Source organism: Cololabis saira, chromosome 12 (assembly GCF_033807715.1).
Source record: "Cololabis saira isolate AMF1-May2022 chromosome 12, fColSai1.1, whole genome shotgun sequence".
NCBI lineage: Eukaryota > Metazoa > Chordata > Actinopteri > Beloniformes > Belonidae > Cololabis > Cololabis saira.
This window is the reverse complement of record NC_084598.1, coordinates 29,154,011-29,178,599: the sequence shown is the minus strand read 5'-3', so window position 1 is coordinate 29,178,599 and position 24,589 is coordinate 29,154,011. Positions and strand designations below refer to the sequence as shown.

General features: G+C 40.1%; 1 protein-coding gene and 1 long non-coding RNA gene across 5 annotated transcripts in view; one reads left to right on the top strand and one right to left on the bottom strand.

The window, feature by feature from the left end:
- LOC133457310 (TOX high mobility group box family member 2-like) overlaps positions 1-24,589 on the bottom strand; it is an 82,072-nt gene that overhangs the window by 45,951 nt on the left and 11,532 nt on the right. For 2 of the 4 annotated variants that reach the window (XM_061736441.1, XM_061736440.1), the window contains exon 2: positions 7,193-7,285. The exons of 1 other annotated variant lie outside the window; for it this stretch is intronic. In XM_061736441.1, coding sequence (XP_061592425.1) covers positions 7,193-7,285 — 93 coding nt within the window. Of the gene's footprint in view, positions 1-7,192; positions 7,286-19,996; positions 20,122-24,589 lie in introns of those variants that run through there. One more of the 4 variants, XM_061736443.1, reaches the window with a different exon arrangement.
- LOC133457311 (uncharacterized) lies at positions 1,501-24,266 on the top strand. The gene is made up of 3 exons (XR_009783856.1): positions 1,501-1,522; positions 16,293-16,347; positions 24,215-24,266. It is a non-coding gene; the product is annotated as an uncharacterized LOC133457311 (long non-coding RNA).

The following is a 24,589-nucleotide window of genomic DNA, read 5'->3' as shown; positions in this document are numbered from 1 at the left end:
AAACGGAAAAAACACACACTACAACCCAATTAAGATTCAAGTAAAATCCTGCAACATGTTATATGTAAAACTTTAAAAACAAAGATCGAAAAAAAACTATATCTCACCAAAGAATAACCTCAACCAACTTTTTTTTTTGAACTTTTCAATTAATAAGAGAAAAACTATAGGCAGAATATGTACTACTTGTGACTTTAAAAGCCTTTGCCAGTACAGCAAGTCTCTAAAAATAATTCTCTCACCGAGCGGAATTAATAAGCCCCAGAACAGTACACAGCCATTCTGTGAAGAAAGGGGTGTGGTGGTTGGAGCTCATGCAATATGTATGCCCGTTTGAGCACCCTTCTTCCTCATCTTCCCCCTCTACTCTTGATTTCTCTTTTTACATCTCACTCGCTCCCTCCAGTCCTCTGTTCAATTAAGCTGTGGGAGCAACCTAACAAACCTCAACCTGAGACAATGTGCCACTGAATTTTGATGTTGCCTAACTTGTCAGTGGTGATTCAAAAGTCAGAGAATGGGAGATGCATACAGACACACATGCACAGATATACACAAAAACAGAGTGGTAGAAGATGGGGAATAAAAACAGCAAAGAAAGAAAGAAAGAAAGAAAGAAAGAAAGAAAGAAAGAAAGAAAGAAAGAAAGAAAGAAAGAAAGAAAGAAAGAAAGAAAGAAAGAAAGAAAGAAAGAAAGAAAGAAAGAAAGAGAAGAGGAGAGAGACTACAGTAACAATCCTAGTGTTGCACCACACCCCAAGCAAACAATGAGCATGTGCAAACAATGAGCATGGCACACATGCACAGGAACACGCAAACACTTGCATACGCGCACGCAAAAGCTCATAAAAAGCACAGCCTGTGGCCATGGCGACACATGCTCTGTTGTCGTTAGATAAGGGAAACAGGGCCTCTTCCTGGGTGTGAGAGTTTGATCCTGCACGCTGACGCATGCTCACAACACATTCACACTACATATGCACACACAGCTGGAGCAGCACCGGGGTCACATTCACTGACGCCCACCGCCTCATGTATCCTCATCTTTATCAGCTGCAAGGTTCATTTTCATATTCAAAAGTCGGCCTGTGTTTATGTGAACGCACAACAGAAACTGACAGCACACACGGCGCTGCTCTCCGAACCTCTCAGGAGGATTTCAATGGAATTGTGTTTGGATTTTTGTAGATTAGTGCCAGCACTGAAAAGAACATGAGATGGTTTAGTGATACATTCATCTAATGAGTTGTTCCAACGTGTCTAGTTTTGTTAAAGAAAAATGTCGCTTTATTGCTTGTGATGGAGCAAGCTATCAATTAGATTTAGCTCTGCAGCAAAAAGATGCAAAGAATGCAGTTTTGGTTCGTGTTATTCAAAGGAAATAACAGGTTTCAACCGCTTCCGGGTCCACCTATACCTTGGGATGTGCAACAAAGAAAGGTTTTCAACTCCCATTCACCTACTTTGCTGTTGCTGCACTGAGCAACCACAAAAGCAGAACCAACATCCAGCAGCAGAGACGGTGAGAGATGGGAAGGGAGATTGAGAGTGCAGGGAGGCTGTGTGGGGTTGGAGGTTGAGGGCAGGTGGGTTGGTGCAAAATAATGTTTGTTTCCACTGTGAACGTCACAGTGCTTGATGAAAATCTAAACTGATGAAAGTTCACACCGTTGATCGGCACTCACTGTTCAGTAGCTGCAAGGCCATAATGACATGTCCTGATTCATTTTCATTTTCATTAACATAATGTCACAAGGCGAACAGCAAGGATTTGGGTTCCAACATGCAAAAGGCCAAAGCCAAAGTAAAAGCAGAACCTGACAAACTAAGCATGAACATCAACATACTGTTTGAAATTAAAGCTTGTGATTAATAACTTTGAATTTGAATGGCAAATGGTCCTTCCTGCATTATGACATCAGTATGCAGAACATGGGTAACTGATATTTAACCAACTCACCAAGTCCCTGTCTGTTTTAAACTACATCACAAAACATTTCAATTGTATTTATTTGGTTTTTATCAGCTTAAAGTTTGTCTTTGCTGCCTTCTCTCTCCATTTTCAGTAGCGACACTCACAATTATAAGTTAAAAATTGATCATTTGTCTCTGTGTATGGGAAATGTTCAACAGTTGTTGCAGAGGTTGAACAAACTGAAAATAATCACCCCATGCTCCACTTCCAATCAGATTTCAAATAAGCATTTTTGTGTTTCAGGTCATTGTTTTGGTCTGCTGGCAGCAACTTCAGTACTTAGTTTATTTTCAAAGAAAATGTTGTGAAAGCTTAGAATTTTATTCTCTGTTTGTTTTGCATCCAATTGTATGAGGACAAGCTTTGAAAAAAAGCCCATGAAATCAGACATAGCAATCCAGCAGTATTCATGCTACAGCCACATGAATAATTACTATGCATCCTCAGACCAGGACGGTATCATCTAACACAGTGATTGTAGACATAATTATGTGAGAGACTTAAATCATGAAACATGGAGAGAGGCTGAAGACAGGAATACAGCATGTTTTTTAGAGTAACTTTTATCTTAATCTATATAAGATACTTATTTTCAAAATTATCATCATGCTCGATGGAGGGTTAAAGCACTTGCGTAGGTGTGAAGACAAGCATTTTCTTCATTTATATTCCCTGAAGGCTAAAGTTATAGATGGGGTCAATGATAACAGCTTGAATATGATCCTAGCTCTAGTAATAAAGTAATAGTTACAATGCCAAGAATGGCTCATTGTCAGGTGAGTCCTCTTTCTCTTTTGATGATGTTCATTCACCTTACCCAACCCTCTAAGCAATACAAGCCCCGAAAATATGGTTCCGGACTGGCCTGCTATAAGTGGCTCCACTTAGTGGAGCATTAACAATAAAGGAGCCAGCTGTTTCCCTAGAGGAGGAGGAGGAGGAGGAGAAAATGGACACTGAAGCAAAGTGAACAAGTAACTTGTTTGAAAAAATAGAAAGAAAGAAAGAAAGAGCCTATTCCTCGTCTCTTGCTAACTGTTGAAAGATAGCTTTAGAAAATTTGATAAGAGATGAAAGAAACAGCACACTGGCTGCCAAATAAGTGTGGGTATATCGTAATGAATACTGTTGCGTTATTTATTTATGTATTTTTCGTAAAATCATGCTCTCGTTTTGTACCGGAGTGCACGGAACACATCCTTAAAGTTTTGAGGTTGCAACACAAAATGTGTAGCTCTGTTAGCTTAGAAAGTTACATTTCCAGAAAGAACATATTTTTTTCTGTTTTTAACAAAGAAAATATGCCTTTAGAGTAAAAAATATGGTGGATTTGGCAGGTTAAAGAATACTTTGTTCTTCCACTGTCAGCTACACTATCAACATTCTGTCCTTCCAGCTCTTCAAATCCTTTCAAATTTTCATAACCAATGTATAATAGGATTATGCTTTCACAGCACCAACCAATTTATGAGAAAGAAAAGACCAAAAAAGTAAATATTTTTGTTTAAGCCTATTAGTTATGTGTTGCAAGACTTTTAATGAGCAAAATCAGCCATGAGTACTATGGTTGGGAATTTCTGCATTATCAGACAGCCTGTATGTTCCACCCTGCTTCCTCATCACTTGTAGAATGGGACTTTACATCTTCTTTGCATGCATGCTGTGAGGAATACAGTAAAATCAGATGAAATGAGATACTAGCTATAGCTAGAATCCATATAAACGAGGTACAGACAATGGCACAAACACGGATTAGAAACTACTTGGTGTTTTTCCCTCTTGTGGTGAAAATAGAAGACCTGACATCGTCCCCTTAATGTAACGATAGCTTGAAATCAGATTTTTTAAGTCTTCTTCCCTCATAGGATCATCCAGAGTTAAAACAATTATTTTAAGGAGTGGATGCTTTACTTAAGAACCAAACTGAAGCAGTTTTGAGGGATAATGGAATGCTTTTTCAGAAATATGGTAATTAAACTTAGTGCTAGGGGAAATAGACCTGTGTCAAAATAAATAGCTTTTTTAAGACTGCTTTTCACAGAAATGGAGTTGAAATTATATATTTAAAAAATAGGTAAGTGTTAGAAGCATAGGCCATGAACTCTCCTCCTTTTGTGTCTGCTGACAGCAGTTTTTGTAAAATAACTAGTCGACTTGTACAGACCTCTAAAAATATAACAGAGACCAAATGGAGATGTCTTTTTTGTACACGCAAAGTCAAAATCCATTCAGTTTGTCTGTAGGGACCCTACCCTTGCTATGACTTAAGTGGGAAGACATCTGTCTTGTCCGAGGTGTGCGCAGGGCCAGTTTAATATTCACAAGTCATCTTGTTGCCATGGGAATTGAACTCCTGGTTGAATGTGTAATGTTGATGAGCACATGACCTTTCAAGTGATTAATACTGGCGTTGGACTTTAACTGGTGCTAATTCATCAGTGTTGCTTTTTTTGTTATTCATCTTTTATTTTATTGCAGTTTTTTCAACCGTCAAATGATCAAGTTAAGTCACAGCTTCTCTGCCAATTGTCTTGTCGATGGAGGCTTACTTAGCTGTCTTACGGAGGTGTGGAAACACGTTTGACTGTGTTTTATCAGTGTCATCAGTCTGTCTGTGGAGTAACTGGAGCAGAGTGCAAAGAGGTCGCAAATATGGAGCGAGCTACATGTGAGTACATGTGCAAATGGATAACAGAAAAGAATATGTCAGACTAAAGTGCCACCCACATGGCCTCCCTCATCCTCCTGCGGTGGCCGTCAACTGCTCGCCTGCTAACCAGCGCTGGGAAAACACTTTATTAGCGTCAATCACAATAGCAACACAAGCAAGCTACACGAAGCCGGTTAACCGGAGCTAATCTTAACAACATGGGTGCTACTGGTAGGAAGGTAGTTATCCCACAAGTCTACCTGACACTCCAAACAGTCTCTGTGTGACTGTTTCTACGTGAGTCTCAGTTGATGAGGTTTCAAGAGAGGATGCAGAGTACAAGCCACTTTTAACTGACTGGGGTAAACAGTGATGAGAGAAGATAAAGGGCAGAGTGAATGTCACATTACCCCAGCCCTTTGCCTCTGCTCACCGCAAGATCAGATATCTGCAGCAGAGGGAGAAAAAAAACCTCTGGTTTCCTCTTGCATATAATTGGTTATCTCATTGCAATCTACTGCTCTCTTGGCTCTGCGCAGAATAAAGTATGAAAGAGCAAAGGAAGAAGAACAAAAAAGACGTTTTGACTGAAAATAAATCTGTATGAGCAACATAAATGCATCAGTCTACGTGTACGAATGTGAAGATGTCGGGGACTTTAAAACACAGCACAGAACTGATGATTAGGATGTGATGTGTTATAGTACTATGTTCACGGGGCCAACAAAAGCTATCGTATGTTTTATCAATTTATTTATTTATTTATTACCAACAATAAATGAAACATATAAAATTATTAAGAGTGAACTTTTAAGAAAACGTGGTGTTCACAAGGCATAACATTCATGTTAGACACGGTGCTTGTGCTGTGTAAAATGAATTAAATAGCGTACTACAGTAATTTACAGATCATTTAAAAAAAACTATCTCGATCTCAATCTCAACTATCTTTTAACAGTCAAGTCTAAGTTGTACCTATTAATATCTACATCGTGAACTGACTGTAACAACCACAGAGGCGTGTTTTGCACCTTCGAAAGTTGTCACACACACATGTTCCCACCATCACAAATAATTCTGCCATCAACTGTAAATTTCTACAAAGCCCCAAACATGGGGGGGATTTTTTTGGTTCTTTTGGGTTACTTCGCAATAAGTTTGTGTTTCCTCGCAATGATGTTTAATTGTTAGTTTATGCGGCACCATGGACACAATAATGGAGCACCCACACCCATTGGGGAGGTTTCTAGAGTTTTATTTTGAAATCTGTCTGCAATATAAAGATTTTCAAAATGTGCTTGCGGAAGGCATGGGTTTCATATCAGTTTGAGACATTTGAAAAGAGAACTAAAATTAAGCAGACACAGTCATCCCAAGGACTACTCAGACCTTGCAGCACTAGAATAAGAGCGTTAATTCTAGGTTATGCAATGCAATAAGGTAATGCAAAAGAAGAAAATCTCCCCATGTCTCCTAAGGGTCTCCGTAAACTCCTGTAAAGGCAAACTTAATTTGAATGGAAAATTGTGTAAAATTTTTGATTAAAATTGTATAAAGAAAAACAGAAAAGTGCGCTTTTATTTTCTCATCAATTTGCATATTTTGTATGAAACACAGCCAGTGTACAGTAAGTGAATGTTGTTGAAGGGACTTTTATGAGTTTTCTTGGTCTATATGGATTTATATTTTTCTTTTTTTTTTAACTCTGGTGATTTCTATTTTTGCCACTTCTCATTTTTTTTTCCAAGAACTACATGAAGGAAAGTAAAGATTATAAAATCTATGATTGCAGTTCTTGGAGAGGAACAACGGAGAAAGACGCAGCAGTTAAACCAGTATAATGGATAGTTTAAACCACTAGCTTTTACACCGAGGCAACTGAAAACCATACCCCTATCTTTTATGCTCAATAAAATGGACCATGCTACATTTGTACAAAAAAAGCTCTGATCAATAACCTGGACATGTATGAAAAAAAGTCGGTTACGTTAACTCAGTGTAGTTCAAAAGTTATTTAACAGTAATAGTGTTAATTGGGTGTCCTGGCTTTTATTATATTGATCACATAGGACAGGGTTAACAGGGAGATTGTGTTTTAAGTGTATGACTGAGTTAATGTTTATGCTGTCGTTCATTAATGGGTTAAGCATTAAAAGTATAACATTTTTTTGAATGATCGCTTTTGACGTTGCACTTGTAGAAGACGCCTCCACATTTGTCTCATATGCCTCATATACTGTATGCACTACTTTACACTTGCTGGAAGGAGGCATCATGTCTCTGATAATAGACACTACTTTAGTCTGTAAATAGTGTGAGTTGGCAGTGTTCATCCTGCTTCTAGGAATAAACTCAAAATTAGGACATTTCAGGTATAAGCTACTCTGGTAATGATCCGTGTGCAGTTTTAGCCTACGAGGTATAGTTATAGTGTAGAGCCTCTAAAATTCCTCTGGTGCCAGGTAACTGAATGTCAATGTTTGAAAAGATAAATAAATGAATAAGAAATCCAATGGTTACAGGGGAAGAGGTTTCCAAAATGGGGGGGCTTGGCTACTGGTGCTCACCACAGCAGTGGGCAGTCTTTTCCTAGATGGAGTGATGCCTGAAGGGGAGGCGGTGTGGAGCCTAACCCCTCGTTCACCCACACTGTACCAGGCCTGTGGTTAGAGAGACAGAAAGGAGGCAGAGGAAGAGAAAGGGAAGACAAAAGCGGGGGAAGGAAACAAGACGATGGGGCTTTAGTTTTGCAGGTTACAAGCAGGGCATTTGCAAAGAACTTCACCCTCGTTGCGCCTCACTCAGCCTTTTTCCACTCTTAGGTCATTACGAGTAAAACGCATGCAGGGGGGAGGAGTAATGACATGAGATTTACACAGTGACTGCGAACAGCACCCTGCTATGGGAAGAATGGAGGTTAATGAGCTGACATCCCCGCCGCCCCCAAACACGCCTCCTCCCCGTGCCCACCTCATGACGCACATTGACAAGCATATTACATCCAAATTCCCTGCGAGAATGTGGGTCTGAACGATGGCAAAAGAGCCAAGGAGACCAAAGACTCATCAGGGGTCAGGAGTAGGAGTTACACTGTCTTCATTCACATTATACTGGGATCATAACAATCTTAGCAATGTAATGTGATTTACATCAAATATCTACTAAGCGAATGTTATCAGGAGGACAAAACGTGGTATTTTAATGAAACAAGTTCCAGTCATGTTTCCAAATGAAGCTCAAACAACAGAAATCAGGAGCTAAAATTTGAAAATGTTGTTTACCATGATTATGGCACCATCCATGTTGTTGGCTAATTCAAAACAACTCAAAACATCCTTTGTTCCTTACTGATATAAGGACATCTCAAGCACTAAATTTTAATCTAGGACCAGATTGGAAAAAGAGAAATGTAACAAAAGCATATAGTAGGTACAAATTAAATGTCAAACTCTGGATTACTGTTAAAGCAATGGCGTTTGTTTTCTACTGTGCTGCAGTTAGCGGAGGTTCTTGATGTTTAGCAACAGCTCGGAAGCTAAAACTGTTTATATTTACTTATAAACGTTAAATAAACAGCCCAACCACAGGTACTAAGATTTTAATGAAAGCAACGTGAGTTAATATAAAGATATCTTATCAACGTTATTAAAGACCCCTTTGTTAACAGTATGATACTATTATAGAAGACAGGCCACCGCAAAGAGTCATTTACGCCTTCAGATGGGTCGTTAATTTCTTGGTTGTCCTTTGGTAGCGGGTATTTAAAATGTTGCATGAAACCGCGTTGGTCTTTTGGTTGGCTCTCCACAAAACCAACACATGTGAAGGTAACGACTTTTGAGAGATAAAACCCGGCTTGGGGTATGCACAAACAAAAAATAATTACGTATAAAAATATGATTCAAAGGAAAGCCTTGGCGAATTTCACATCAGAAACTTCTAAATTCAGCCAGAACTACATACATACATACATACATATAAACACATGTTTCCACTATCCTATTGTAGCCAGTTAGCTTTAATTGACTTAAATAAAATGGGCAAAATCCTGAGAAATAAGCAACAGACTTCATAAAAGACCTAAAGCAGAAACAGTATTGATAACTTTTACAGTAAAAAACATTCTCACAGAGCTTAAAAAATTAAAGATGGATGACTGGTCATTAGCAACCATTGTGAATCTTTCAAGTGAGTAATTTGTGGGGGGGGGGGGGGTGCCTCTGCATTTTTAATATTGTTAAATTGAAGAGCCCTAAGAATACAAACTCTATGAAATAATAACAGGCATTTCACCTTAGCACTATCCGAGCCTCTCAATTATTTACCACTAATGAATGGCCTCAGGCTATATTCTGCAATATCAAGCATCCCAGAGAGCCCGGATCAGCTCGCTCAAATACTTAAACACATTTACTCAATTATACTCTCTTTTCCTTATATGAGAGAAACACAGATGTCAGGCTTTCTGCTGCTTGTTACGAATGCGCCAACCCTGCCTTAATATTTCAAGAAAATCCAGCCACAGACAACAGTGATTAATTGATAAAAGGCAATAACAAGGTCCTTGACTTTTCCTCTGCTTTTTCATCTGTGCTGTGGGAGGATACAATAAAAACATGTTTGCTCTTATCCTGGTGTCTAGCCTCAGAAGCGTACTGTAGTAGTATTGCAGGATCGTTGCCAGGCATCTGCCAAGCAGCTTGCACCAGTTCCACATTTTGTTCCTCGTTCTCTCGGATTTTTACATTCATGCATGTGAGTGTGCTTGAGCAAGTGTTTATAAATGCACATATTTTACATCTGTAGTGCACACTGAGTCACGTGCTGCACATTTAGCTCTGTTTTGAAGTTTTGACATTTTTATCACCACTCAATCAAGAATATTTCACTGCTTCCACTGTATAACAGAGCAGTTTAGGCCTGACTGGCTTTAGTCAAGTCCACACCATCCAGATGTAATCATTAGTCTCTATGCCTTAACTACACCAGAGTAAAATTAAAGTGCAAATGATCCCATTCCTCGACAGCTGGTAGTTGTAAAAAAGGAAAAAAGGAGAGAGGGAAGGAGGGAGGAAGTGAGTTTAAACGAAAAAAAAAGTATTTTCATTTGAACTGCTTTAGGGATTACGGCTTGGGGCTCTAGAAAAAAAAATGCATTAAAATAATCCACCATTTGCATGTTTTATCTCACAAAGGAGACCCACATACACACACATAAAAACCAACCCCCACTCTCCCTACTTACCTTCCTCTCTTCTCTCCCTTCCCCCATCCTGGGTGAGCACACACACATATATATACACATATATATATATATACACATACACACACGGTATATATACAAACTGTCATTATTAAACGCACACAAACACACACACATTGAGATCAACCTGCTGCCATCTGCTCAACGCACTCCGTACAATCCTTGCAGAATACATTATTCACTACAATACATCACATCACATTCCCTCAATGTCAGAGCCATGTGCTGAAGAGGGAGGATGGAGGAAAGCAGAGCAGTTATTGTACTGAAGGGTAACATAGAAGGACTTGGCCAGTTTTGTGTACAGTAGCGGGGGGGAGTAAAGAGTATTATTTTACTTGTAGGCGACACAAGGCCCTAGAAGGGAAACTTCCTCCTTACTCCTGACTGCCACCCATGTTCGATTACGAATCCCAACAAGGAAGGTATTACATGAAATTGATATATAAGCTACTGACTATGTCACACGCATAAAGAAACAGATCTCCAACCATCTGCAACCTGCTTCTAGTTTTGTTTACATTACTTTTCTTATTCTATCTTCTGCGTTAAATGACCCTCTGGGTTATTTGAGTATTATGAGGAGCTATCTTAAATGCAATATCACTTAAAACAAAACAACTTCAAATCAACTTCTCTCATCAAATCAAAACAAAAAACGTCATCTACAATTCAATATAATGTCTCTACAAATCAAATGAACCTGTGACTATCAGCAGCATGCGATCAATCGGAAAAATGTTAGAAAGCTGAATTGCCGGTGAACTGAAAATGGAGTGGCTATCGCTTGATCTTAATCTCAGAATCATTTGTAAAATACTGCAGATTAATCTGCTTGTTATAACTCCAAGTAATTGACTCTTAAAGACGTTGGAAAGCAACTCAACAATCAAAACCTATTACTTGTCCTATGCAGTGGTCTCTTAAACATTTTAACACGTATCTTTTTATTTTACTCACAGGCACTGTAGAAAAAGTCCACGCCACACAGGGCCGCTTTGATGAATTTGATTGAATAATGTAATAAATGGACAGGTTCCGCTGGCCCCGGCAAGAAACGTATCCGAGGTGAAAAGAACCAGCTAAAAAATACTCCTTCTGCGTATTAAAGCCTCTTGAACAGTCAGGAATGTACTTGCACAGGTTTAAATGTACTAGAGTCACAGCTTGGCTGCTTTCAACTTCAGAAAAACATATTTACTTTAGCAGAAAACACTGATTCCACCTTCACAGCTGATGGTTGTAAGTACTGTTTTTTTCCCCCTTCAACAACAACTTGGTGCTTCAGCTAATCAACACAGGTAAAAACAAGGAGGAGGGATGTTTGAAAAGGGTTCTTATTTATTCATTTAATTACACAATTAGTAAGATTCCTCCAAACATCTAATCGCATATCAAATGAACCCATCCCTGCTGTGCGTATCTGTCCATTAAGGGAACGTTTCGGTGTTAAAACAGGTCTATTATTAGACAGTAAGGAGTGAAAAAGATGTGCATCAGTAGTTTTGAGTGAGAACGGATTATCTGGTTACAGTCAAATGGCAATTAATGTTCGCACTCACCTACGTCAAAATAAACAGCTATTCTAGACAAGACTCAAAAGTGTCATTCCAGATAGCACTGCCTGTACAAAAACTCCCTTTTCTCTTGTTAAATCACTTAAAATAGTCATTTATGTTGGTGCAGGTGGATTTCATCATGTGACATTACTGTATTAATGAACATTTTACTGTAAAGACATATTCCCTTCTAACTCAAAATTCCTTCAGTTTACGTTGTTTAAGTCCTTAATGAAAGTTTTCAGTCCTTACCGTTCATAACAGACCTGGAGTTATTTTAAATCTAGATTATTGTTTATTCATGGGACTGCAGCGCTTCGGACTTGTTTAAAGTGATATACATGTTTTCTTTTAATGTATGTTTATAGGTTAATACATGTTGGATTGCCATTACAAAGTATTACAGAAAAGCACCAACTATGCAATGCCTGTATTTATGATATTTTATTAAGAAAACCCAAGGTTCATCAAAATGATGTCACTGTGGAGACCACATTTCCCCAAACAGTTCATCGTGACTCAATATGACACCTTCACATTCATTATAATCACCTAATTTAGAAAATATGAGTTCATGACTGTGTGATATTGAGACCACAGTCTCTAGTTAAAGAAAAAGGACCAATCCAACACTGAAATCAAGATTGATGCTCTCAAAGTAATCCATTGGCCTCCACAATATCTGCTATTGTGCCATTAGTGGTTCAGGTAGGGTTCTCGTAAACTTCACTGGCTTTATCTGTAGTTGATAGCTTCCTGCTGTAGATCTTTTTGTGATATTTGATGATAATTGGAAAAATGTAATTCTTAACTTGGTTTTTTGTATGTAAAGTAAATATGTGCTGTGTGAGTCTCTTTTTCTTGTGTGGCAGTCATGAGCGCTCATGTTAGCGCGCGTGCTTGTGCACCGTCGTGCAGAGGGAAGGAACAGCTGGCAGGCCCACACTTGACTAGTACTGACCTGCTTTGCATTCACCTGTTATGCATCCAAACCTAATGTTTCCACTTGGCTCTGTGGCAGATGAGCAGAAATTAACGTCGTTGTGAGCGCAAGTCTTAAGTAATTTGCCAAAGCAGTTTGTCGAACTTCGCTAAATGTCATCCTTCATAAAATTAATAGTTATTATTTTTTCTTTTCTTTTTAAAAGCAAGTGTTGCACACGGCAAGGCGGCTGACCTTTCTCACATTTACAGTAGCTGTGAATGCAATTTACACTGATTTCTTTTTTAAACTTTAAAGGTTTTCAAAAGGTTGGACAGGATCTCCCGATTGCAGATAACTCGCCTTTAAAAAGGCCACTTGCCTATTTACACTATCCAATGGAAGAAAGCACTCTTGCATCCAACACTTTCTTTATCTGCATTGCACTCCTCCACTTCGCCTCGGCTGGTTTTTTTGTTTTTTTCCCACCCTCCAATCCCCCTCCCTTCCTCCTCCCGCCTCTTTTCCCAGATGCCCTCTTGTCTGTGTTTGGGCTGCGACTGCAAGGGGTCAGTGCCTGCCTTGTTTCACACGTGGAGAGCTCAGTGTGTGTGTGTGTCTGTTTGTATGTGTGCGTGAGAGACAGAAAGACATACTAGTGTCACCGGATAATTACATGAATGAAAGTGTAAGGAGGTCAGAAAAAAAAGAAGTGTGTGAATTTATCCCAAAGTGTGAAGGCTTTTCCCACAGTGTGTGTTTCAAAGTGTCTGAATGCGTATTCTTGTCTGTGTGCGTGTGTGTGTGTGTGTGTCTTGTGAAGCTCAGTGCCAGGTCTCTCTAATGAGTCTGTCAGGCGCTGTTAGCGACGGCGTGCTCCCCTGGCTCAGCACACTCCTACAGACACACTGTGATTAGCCGGGCCAACGGCACGCCACCGGGCCAGATTAAACACTCACCATGCCGCCAGGGAACACACACACACACACACACACACACACACACACACGCACACACACACACTCACACAGACGTACTTAGACACACACAGCTTCATCATCATCATGCTTATTAGCCCACTGTGATACGGTAACACGTACTTGCCCTCCAGAGCCAGGTGTTGAAGGCTCTGGAATTGAAAATTAGTGTGAAATATAAACATAACATAAGCCACCTATGACACAGGCTTATAGACAAAAAAAAAAACAAAAAAAACAAAACAACAACAAGTATTTCATTACAGCGTCCGCCTTTATTGATTTCCTGTCTGCCACTAATCTTGAACATCACTCAGAATTAGGGCCAGCCCTTCTGGCTGCAACAGCTTTCAACATCTTCATTAAAGCAACATGATTCACTAATTACAGGTAATTACCCTTTAATGAGCAGCCCAGATGAATGAGCAGATATGTAGAGGAGGAGCAGGCATGACTGCACATCGGTTTTCATTCCTCTAGGGCCAAGAACGGACTCTGACTGACTGAGGGTTACGGCATGATCGTTATGTGTGACGTTGTGTCGTGTTCAACAACGCTGACTTGACCGTCGCACATCTCTCACGTGCTCCTACTGTATATAAGATACTACGGGTGGGTTATTTGATTATTTGGACCACATGGGCACATGTAAGGTTGTCTCCAGTCACTCAGGTCCACTACGCTGGAGTTCTTTCCACAATAAAAGTATCTAAAGAAATGTGGAAGTGCTGCGTAAATACTGAAATTCTTCCTGTTGATGCTAGCCATCCTAATATATGTTTTCTAAGTTTCTTGAAGCCAATTTAAGGCTCAACCCCCTGTGATGGGATCCAACGGTGAATATGGTACCATATGGGTACAGCCTGGGTGGTATATAGTCACGTTTCATGCTGAGGTCTCAACTGTTCAACTTGCAATTGTAAAAGCTTGACAATTGTGTAAATTAATGTTGAGTTCAGTTGCAAGATGGTTGTCTAGATTGTCAGAAAAGCTCAAGGAAAAACTATTAGGTTAAATTTTATGACTTGGTGATAGGAATGGGCGATATTTTACCGTTCACGATATACTGTCAAAAAAATTCCCCACGGTAAGAATTTGTCATCTAGCGGTAAAAACGATAAATTCCCGTTGATGACGTTTTTGTGTAAAACTGATTTATGTTTCTGCGTTAAATCGACGCACAACGTACGTGAAGGAAGGAAGGAAGGAAGGAAGGAAGGAAGGAAGGAAGGAAGGAAGGAAGGAAGGAAGGAAGGAAGGAAGGAAGGAAGGAAGGAAGGAAGGAAGGAAGGAAGGAAGGAAGGAAGGAAGGAAGGAAGGAAGGAAATGAGCCTGAAAGAAAGAAAGAAAGAAAGAAAGAAAGAAAGAAAGAAAGAAAGAAAGAAAGAAAGAAAGAAAAAACGATAAATTCCCATTGATGATGTTTAGTAGCATTTAGTATCTTTTAGAGCAGTGATTTGGCTCCAAAGACTGAATGTGGTGATAGATTTATAGTTACAAAGGTGGAGTTGAATTGGTATTTTTTTTATCGTCATTTTTACCGTTATCGGGATAAATGCCAGAAATTATCGTGATAAAGTTTTTAGTCCATACCGCCCATCCCTACTTGGTGAAAAGGTGGGTCTGAGCCAAAGGAAGAACCTGTCAAATGCTTTCGCAAATCTGGATTGTTTTCTTCAAAACTGCTAAAAAAAAGCGCCAGACTTGGATAACTCCACTCTCCAGCTGCAGTTCAAGTTCTTTTATGGAATCATTGAACTCAAATCTGCATGGTGGTGACCTTATCACAGGCCATGTCCAGTGTGCAGCCCTGCAGCAGTCTGCTACAATGTTTCCAACCTCCTCTTCACTGTAGCCTAACCTACAATCGATCAGAGCTACCAGCTACAGAAGTGGGTTTTTCCTCGGCCAGCGTTTAGAAAGAATATGACCGACACTGTTAAGAAGTGAGAGGTGTGCCGCCCTTTACGTGTGATGGGTTAAAAAGGGGAGCTTTTCTGACTGTGAGGATGTAGGAGGTGAAGAAGACTATAAACTCTGAAGGGGTGGGGGTGTTCACTTTTCGTTAACTGTTTAATGAGAACGAAACATACTCTTTTTTTTTCTTCTACCTCTGTCTGACAAGTAAAAGTGGGATTTATCTAACAACTTACCAAACAGTGAGGTTTCTTACAAAAAAAGTCCCTACAAGTAGGCTTTGTGCACCAATTTTCCTCTCTTTCTGAGTCTTCTCCTCCCCCTCTTTTACCGTCTCTCGTGCCAAGTGGCCTATTTTTACCCCTCCGCGTGGCATCTCATGGTTTTTCTTGTCACCACCGTGTTTCCTGTCATCAGTGTGTAGGTACAGTTGAACAGTGCAGTTACTGAAAATGCCCTGACACGGTTTGCCTAACTGCTTCTCTGTCTCCTCTCAGATGTGGTCACAGATCCTTGTCTTCATATCTGAGGCAGTGTGGCTCCCTCTATGGTTTGCTAGGTCGACTGTGCAAAGCAGAAGTTTGGGGCTAAAACACCATGATTAGAATTTTTTTTTTTACCTTTTGGAAGATGATACACTTTCAAATTAACCCCTCTTTCACCCCCATTCTCCAAAGCACGCCTGCCATGATGCTATATGCCTTCTCCTTCGCTGAAATGTGCAGAATGTGATATACTGTGTGGCAAAATGTAGTAATTGTGTATTGTCCCCCGAGGCAAAGAATTACTTGAAAGAATAGAAATATCAGTTCAGGATATGTGCCTTCTAACATAATAAGAAAATCCAGTTGTTAGTGAGAGCAGCTCATGGGCATATAATTGAGTAACTTTATTTCTAGGATGTTGCTGTGTCGTCTGGCCTCTATTACAGCAGGCTTTAGTGGCTGTCTTATTTTTAAAGTCAAACCCATATCATCTTTTTTTGCAGAACTTTACTATAACCCACTATAACGACCTTTCTTTCTGCAGGGCAATTAGGTCTTTACAGTTCAAACTGTCCAGAATCAACTCCAGATGCAAGTGAGTGAGTAGAATTCCTTTATGAAACACAAATACACTACTGGACTCGAAATGTTAAATAAAGAAATTGTAACAGACTGCATGAAGTTAGCTGTCCCCCTTTGTGCTGCACGTCTCCTTTCGTGTGACACACAGTGCCTCTTTTGTTCTGCCGCTCGCTACTTATGTTACTGTAGAACTCTAATGCACGCAGATCGATAGCATACTTTCCATTTCAACACATTGAGTTGATGTTCGGACACACGGTCGGAATTGATCCCGTTCTGTCAACACAAAGTTTTAGGTCTTTATATCTTCTTGCCTCGGAGAAGAATTTCTCACAGCAATTCCCGAGCCCCTTTCCAGCCCGGCGTTGACATCTCTACATTACGACTGAATGGCTGCAGAGCTCACAATGTTGTACAGCAAAGTGGGTGGGTAACGGTGGCGTAGACACAACAGATCAGCGTCAAACCACAGCATTAAGCCCATTTATGCGACTCAAACCTTGAAATATTCTAGTCCCTTAAAAAACATTTACTTGCACGGTGTCAACAATTTACGATTGGAAGGAAATCATAATATGGGCTGAGATAAAACTCTTCTGGCACAGATGTAATGTCATATCAACCATAAATTCATCTTAATATGGCAATAAAATGACCAGTAAAGGAATAAACTTGAATAATACATTAAAAAGAAATTGAAAAAGACTCAAATGCATGTTGCATGTTGGTTTAGAACAAACAAACCAGCAAAATCAATTTCCTTCCTCTAAAGGATGTCCACAATATGTTAGCAGGTTTTTACGACCGCGAGTGAAAAGTGCAAAAACACCAAGCATGCCACAAGTAAGCCAAACAGTTAGTCTGCACTTGTAATAAAGCTCATAAGCGCACATACTCTTGAAGCCTTTGATTGCATAAACGCAGGAACCAGGAGCTGGCTTCTCTCACTCAAACAGGGTCATAGTGTGCACTACGCTGAGCAACTGTACACAGAGTGATCTTTATCTTCAGTTTGCAGCAAGATGCACAACAGTGCAGAAGTTCAAGGAAAATTGTCACGTGCACAGGTTTAGCGATAAATTTACATTTGCTACTGCCGTACAGTCAAACCCGGAATGTCAAAGCTAGTCATCTTCCATGACAACTTGGTGCGGGGTGTGCATAAAGTCATTTCACCTTAGACAGTTCAATCTGTCTGTTAAGGCCTCTGATACATCTTCTACAGCAGAAAAAAAAACAAAAGAAAAACAGAATGTGCATGATTGTCTGGCTATAAATCACACATTGGTCCTTTAAAATGATGCACTGTAGGAGGAAATGCTTTAAATATTGTGGAGCCCTCAGCCTACACAAAACAGTAGGTGCTTCTTACACCAAGATAAAATGTTTTCAGTGATAACAATAATGCTTCTCTTCTTGGTTCGATGAACTAAACCATCAGCTCCTGAAAGCCAGAGATGGGGAGAGAAACAGATAAAGGGAAGGCACTAATCTCATTACCTTCCCTTCCTGGCAAGAGAGAATAATCATTTCTCTGTGGCAATAAGCAGGAGGGTGAGAACAAAAAAAAAAAAAAACACACACATCAATTGCACATTCCACCATTTCATTTTCCATGTAATTAAATCAGTTAAACGTTATAAAAACATGTAAACTCCATCAATGATTTTAATCCATTTGCATATTTAATCAGGCCAGATTAATTCTAATAAGCGTGCTGGGCTAAGGCGATGACAAAGCGGGCCTATTGTGTGCCTGTCACACTCATTTAATTCTGTCATTATGCCCCATATCCTATTAAGATAATTGCCTTTTTATTCCCAATCAACACCCAGCCAAGGTTATTAAGTAATAATCTCTGATGAGAGCACTTTTAACCTTAAACTTGTTAGAAGTTTGCCATCTCAACAAAAACAAGTGGCTGATGAAAAAAGGAAAATTGAGAAACAGTGCGATGCCTCGGCTTATCCAACCTGGTCACTTGCTCCAAATGACAAATGACTGTCAAGAGGCTGAATGTTGACACTTGGCATAGGGTGTAAAGCAAACACATTAGACAGAGGAAATGGGTATCTCCATCCTCCCCCTGCAAATAAACTAAGCAGAGAAGACAAATGTGTCTGATGTGTTCAGCCATTTCCCCCTGCTCCGTCCTCGGGGAACCACTCAAAAACATCATCTGAAAGACTGGACCTTCAGTTCAACTGAGCAACACCACCGCATACAAGCAGTGGAAGGGCTGAGATGGTGATGAGATTACAACCACGAAGACGTGCAAAAAGACACGTGTTTGCAACACAAAACTAAAACTCTTGATTAAAATAACAACCATGAAAAAAGTGTGCTGATACCAGAACAGTTTTCAAATGCACTGCTTATCAGTCACTCTTGTGAAAAAAATACATAAATTTTTTTCCGCGTAGTTTCTTGGCTAGAAATAATAAAGCTGTGCGATGAGTCCAAAGTTGAAGAGTCAGACGTGACAGGTAAGATGTGACATTAAGACAGAGATGTAGGGCAGCAAATGCCAGTCTCATCACTAGTCACAATGTGGGTCTTGATGCATCAGACATGTGGTCAGGGACATTTCTCAGCCCACTGACGATGGTTAGCTTATGTGGCACTCTTTGCAATAGTCTAACAGGAAGTGTATCTTTCAGGTTCACTTGCTTAGAAACCACAAGCTAATGTGTTAGCGAGTTCCTAACAAGGCAAGAGTGCACACGCAGCAACCTTTGGTGTGAACCTGAAAGAAAAATGTCCCACGAGCCCTTTATGTGTCTTTTAGCTGGAAAGACTTTGCTGAAACTATACTTACACAGCTGAATTTAAACAATAATGTGCTGAATCCTGAATTTTTTAATGGCAAAAACTGAATCAATCAAGAAAACAAGAAAACTGTGAGATATTTGCTATATTTCTCATTTACAAAGCAAAACATCATGACTACCCAGAACACTTAACAACATGCTGAACTGTTCATATTTACTTGTGACACGGCCATTCCTTTAGTCAAAGGCCAGAATAATAATGGAAAAAAATGTCTTCCATTCATTAGCTCAAAATGTACTGTAAACAATGCCAGGAAAACGGTGGGGGCTGGGAGAGCTTTACTTCGACAGAGGCAACCCTGATGCAACTGACGGTTGAACCTTTAATGTTTGCAGCTTCTCCTCTCTTCTGAACAAAACGCTTGTGCAGTCAGCTCGCATATTCTTAGGTCTAAAATTAGCTCAGGACTAACGCAAACTGTCAGTGCTAATTTGGTTACACAGGTAGAGCTAGGCTGTATTAATCTTTCTCAGAGTGAAGAAGGGTGGTTTTTGGGGTTTCACAACCCCCTCTCGAACCCCCCAGCCCCAGCCCCAACCCCCAACTCTATCTGAGTCCTTGTGCTTGTTACTCTCACACCAAGAGATTATTTATAAGATTTCTCCAGCGAGGTCTCTGACACGGTCCAATCACAAGTTCTGCTTATTCAAACAGGGAAAGCAGTAGTTTCTCAACTCTCACTCGCTAATGTTATGAGTGATATCTATAACCTCAGAGCACAGCCGTGTCACTCTCCCACAAGCGATTTCGCTTTAACACTCTAGAGACATAATAAACCTTTTCATTTCACAGTCAGACCTCATGAAAGTGCCCCACGATTTACATTTTACTCACCATTTATCTGTAGCGAAGACTTAATAAGTTCCCTCTTGAGTACACACAAGGTGAGCGTTTCTATGGGGACGGAGAGTGCTGCTCTGTGCTCCATGGCACTGAGGCCTGCTCCCATTGTGGCGAAAGACAACAGCTGTCTTTACCTTTGGCAGGCAAACAGACTCATTAAAGGCAACCATGTTTGGTTTTGTGCCTGATACCTAGCCTTAAGCAAACATTGCCATATCTCCACTCCACAGCCCCGTGCTGCTTCAACATTTCCTTCCCTATTGTGGAGGGAGGCCCTGGCACATTGAGCCTGCCATCCTTTCTTCCTTTTTTTCCCCCCTTCACCACAAGCTCTGACCAAGTTGCCAATTGCACTCAAAGAATGCATGCTGAATTAAGACGTTTAGTCAAGGTCTGAGCTGATGAAATGTTAAAATGCTACTAGCCCAATGTAGTGATGCCATAACTGCTGTGTGTTGATTGTGTGTGTTTTATGCATAATGCATATCATTATACTGCCTGATACCGCATATACTGGTATGCCACGAGAAAGCCTCCTTTGTTTGTTGCACCATGATAAAGGCATCATTATTTGTTCTGTTCACAGCTACAAGTAAAATCCGCAGTCAAACTTTAACTTCGCATATTTTTCCCCAAGCTCAGCAATGTCTCCGTCTTGAGTGACAAGACAGGTTGAAGTCATAAGGCTTTGAGAAAAAAATCATTTAAAGAGGGAAAACAGCAGTGAACATCATTCCATTACTGCAGATTGCAAACATGGGAACATTTGAACCCAGGAGGCATTCGCATTAACTTATACAAAACAACAGCCCCCACACTCGAGATTATGTACAGTACTGTGGTATTTAAGGCAGAGAATTTCACGAGTAGAACTTCTCTTCCAAAATGTATTCACTTATTTGATTTCATCCCTTTTCAGCATTTGTCAGGTTCAAAGTCACAATGCATTGTGGAATGAGTTCTTAATGTGGAGTAATGAGGCTGTCAAGGCAAAGCAGTCGCTGCTTGTTTGAGTTTGACTCAGGCCGTATATTCAGTTAAATCAGCTGAAGTCAAGCTGGCCCCGGGCCTGATCGGTAATGGTTGACCTCATTCAAACAATGCTCTGACATATTGAAACAATAAGAGGAAGGGCCTTGAGTCAGTTGTAAAAGCAAACCCTACTCAAGAGCGATAAGGTAGAAAAATTACAATGAAGTCACCAAAGTGTTTGAAAGCATCGTGTAAGCATGTGTCTTCAAGGCGCTCATAAAGGTTTTTAGTTGGTTTTTTTTACAAAACAAATCTTATTAGTGCCAGGTTTTTGTCTTTGTCTTTTTCTTTTTCTTGTGTAACATCCTATAAGACAGTGGACTGCTGTGTGAGTGTGTGTGTGTGTGTGTGTGTGCGTGCGTGCGTGCGTGCGTGCGTGCGTGCGTGCGTGCGTGCGTGCGTGCGTGCGTGCGTGTGTGTGTGTGTGTGTGTGTGTGTGCATGCATATACCTGTGTCTTCATACTGTCATTAAAATCATGTAATATTAACAAAAGTCTATGTAAAATTGTCCAAATAAAACACATGCTTTCATATCATGCAATCATATGCTGTAAATCAAAAATAAGTAAAAATGTTTTCGGAACATTGAAATTAAAACCGATTTGCTTAAGCTTTTAGAGATAAAACTACAATTAAAAAAAAGTTTCAAACACAGCTGGGCCATTTCATCTTCTGGAGGTTTACTTGTCCTTAGCAGTCCAAACTGATTTATTTGGATGTTGAAATGCCTGGAATCTAAATCATGACACAAACACTCCCAAGGAAATGTAAACAACCTTTCCAGTCCCAGTCTACAAACACGCTTTCTGAGCAATAACATGAGTGCCGAGGGGCAAAAGCACTTCTCACTTTTGTAAGGGTTTCCACTGTCGCAGTTGAAAGAGAGGACACTCGTTTGCATGTTAGGTTCAAACTAAAATATCATCAGTGTCATTGGATATTGTGATCCGGAGCTTTTAAGTCAAAGTGTGTTCACACTGTGACTTAATGGTGACAAGGGTTGCTCAACTGCAAGATTTTCCACAGAACTTAACCCCAAATTCATCTGTCCTGTACTTATCAAACAGTTACAGCTGCCTTGTAAGTCATCCTGCCAGAGTGATATAAGTAGATTCTAGTAAATCCGCTTGTTTTTGTTGCACCTGGTTGTTAAAGAGAGCTGGCAGTTTCTCAGAGGGCTTTCTCTTAAGTTTGTCATGCTATTGTTGGTTCTTAACATCAAAGGAGCATCAGTTTTCTTGCCAAAGTTCAACTACAGTCTGCTCACTTTCCTGAGTCAAAGCACCCAGGTTTCTGGGTCTGTAACCTATTGGTGAAACTTGCAAGCCACATCTGAAACATTTACATGCGGCAACTGGCAAACGATTGATTGTTTTCCGGTAACCAAAATTTGTCGAAAAATGTATTTTTTTCTCTAAACATTTTGCTTAAAATCTTGAGCCATAAAATCTTGAGCCAAGAGTTGGTACGGGGCCCCGGACAGCTCAGCTGGTTGAGCAGGAGCACCAGGGGCCATCACCCTCGGGCAGGCAGCACAGGTTCAACTCCAGGTCTGTAGCTTTTTACTGCATGTCTTCCCCTCTCTCTTTACCCAAGTTTCCTGTCTAGCCACTTTCAAAATAAAGGCCATAAAAAAGGGAGTTGGTATCTCTAATAGGCTTACTTCTGTCTCTTATTTTAACATGGGTTTACAGTACCTTTCATTACGTATACACAATGGAAAGACAAATGGTCTGAATGCTCTGCAGAACAGAAATTAGATAACAAAATCAGAAACATCCTGCTTAATTCACACTTGTTTTTCTCTATTCACCAGGGCAATAACAGTTACAGTAAAGAGATAAAAGAGCTTGCACACAGACACACACACACACACACACACACACACACACACACACACACACACACACACACACACACACACACACACACACTCAAACATCAGTAACTGCAGCTCATTAAGCAGCATTCCCTCTGGCCCTTATTCCATTAGAAATTAAGACTCGGCACAATTAGTGGCAGATTGGTCTCAGCTCAGTGCACTGAAGTCACACTCTCAAGGCTCCAAGATGACTTAATTACAGGTACTTTTGAAAACAGAATGTGAAAAGCGCGCAGTGGCTTGTTGACGGAGTCTTCAGTGGATATCTCGAACAAGTGTCAACCACATTGAGGTTGTGTCGATGCAAAAACATAACTGCTGAATTAAACAGCCCCATATATACACACACGAACAAAAGTAAACACAGAGACAGATGTGTTGGACGTGAGACAGCGTGTGAGGTTGGAGAGCTCTTGCTTGTTTTGGGTATCTTTTAGGAGATTAGTTTAATGTGCACGTTAAGCTTTCAATGGGAACAGCATCTCTTTGGACATTTAGCACATCTCACTTGAGTTTTAAATGATCCCATGGGGAGGTGTACATATTTGACAAGAATATTAGTTGTGCATATATTCATTAACTTCAAAGAGAATTCAACAGGACACTGATGTAAACCAGCAAATTTGCCTGAATCTGTTTAATCTGTTTCCACTTTCTAGTTACTTTATTCACGTATATGTTCATCAAAACAAAGGAAAGTTCTAAATCTATACTGGTCAGCTTGTTAAGATGCCAACAAATGCATTTCTATTTAAAATCCCTTAGATTAATCTGACGTAAAATACATATCAATGAACAAATGCCCATAAAGCAAAGTCTTTACCTCAAATCCTAAAGAAAAAATGGACAACAAACCTTTTTCTTTTGCGTGTACTTCATCACTCTGCTTATGACAAGGACACAAAGCTTTTTTCTGTAATAGACCCAACCCTCGTTTATGTAACAACTGACCGTTCTGCCCTTCACGCTAGAGAGATAGAAAGAGCGATCTGATTGCCCCATGTACTTAGTCTTGTCACGTGACACCATGTCCCATTATATTGTGATGTTGTCATAGGAGGAGAGGAAATGAAATGCCTTGGAGCTATGTGGGAAATGTCTGTGTGTGAGTGTGTGTGTATATTTGTGTGAAATGGTGGGACATTTAGAGGTGTAAAATTGAGAGAGTATATATGACCCTGAGTGTGGTCCAGGGAGGTTCAAAATATTTCTGAAGTGTCTTAACTTAACGAGTTTGCTTTTTTCCCTTCTCTTACTGTCTCCATCCAATCGTGCGCGGTCTTTCTGGATGAAGTTTGAACTCACTTCTAACAAGGACAGAAAATAACAGGACTGCAATTCAGCCAAGGTACAATGAAAGTGATTTTAGTTTCAACATTACAGTACAACAACTGCAGCACAGAAACCAACCTTTTGATTTCCATGTGCAGATCAGAAAACTAACTTGTTAGCCTGACCATTTGAAGCCATGCCAGCCAACTTAACTCTTCTCCTCTTTGAAACAAAGAATTCATCACTGAACAGGCATACAACCAACATAAAAACTGAGCACATGACCTAGGCAGAGCAACAACTGGACTAGTAACAACAGAAGACATCCAAAATGGTCTGGAGTCAAGTATGACCGCTAGTGAATACCTGCTGTCGTTTTTGCAATAGAAATTTGTCG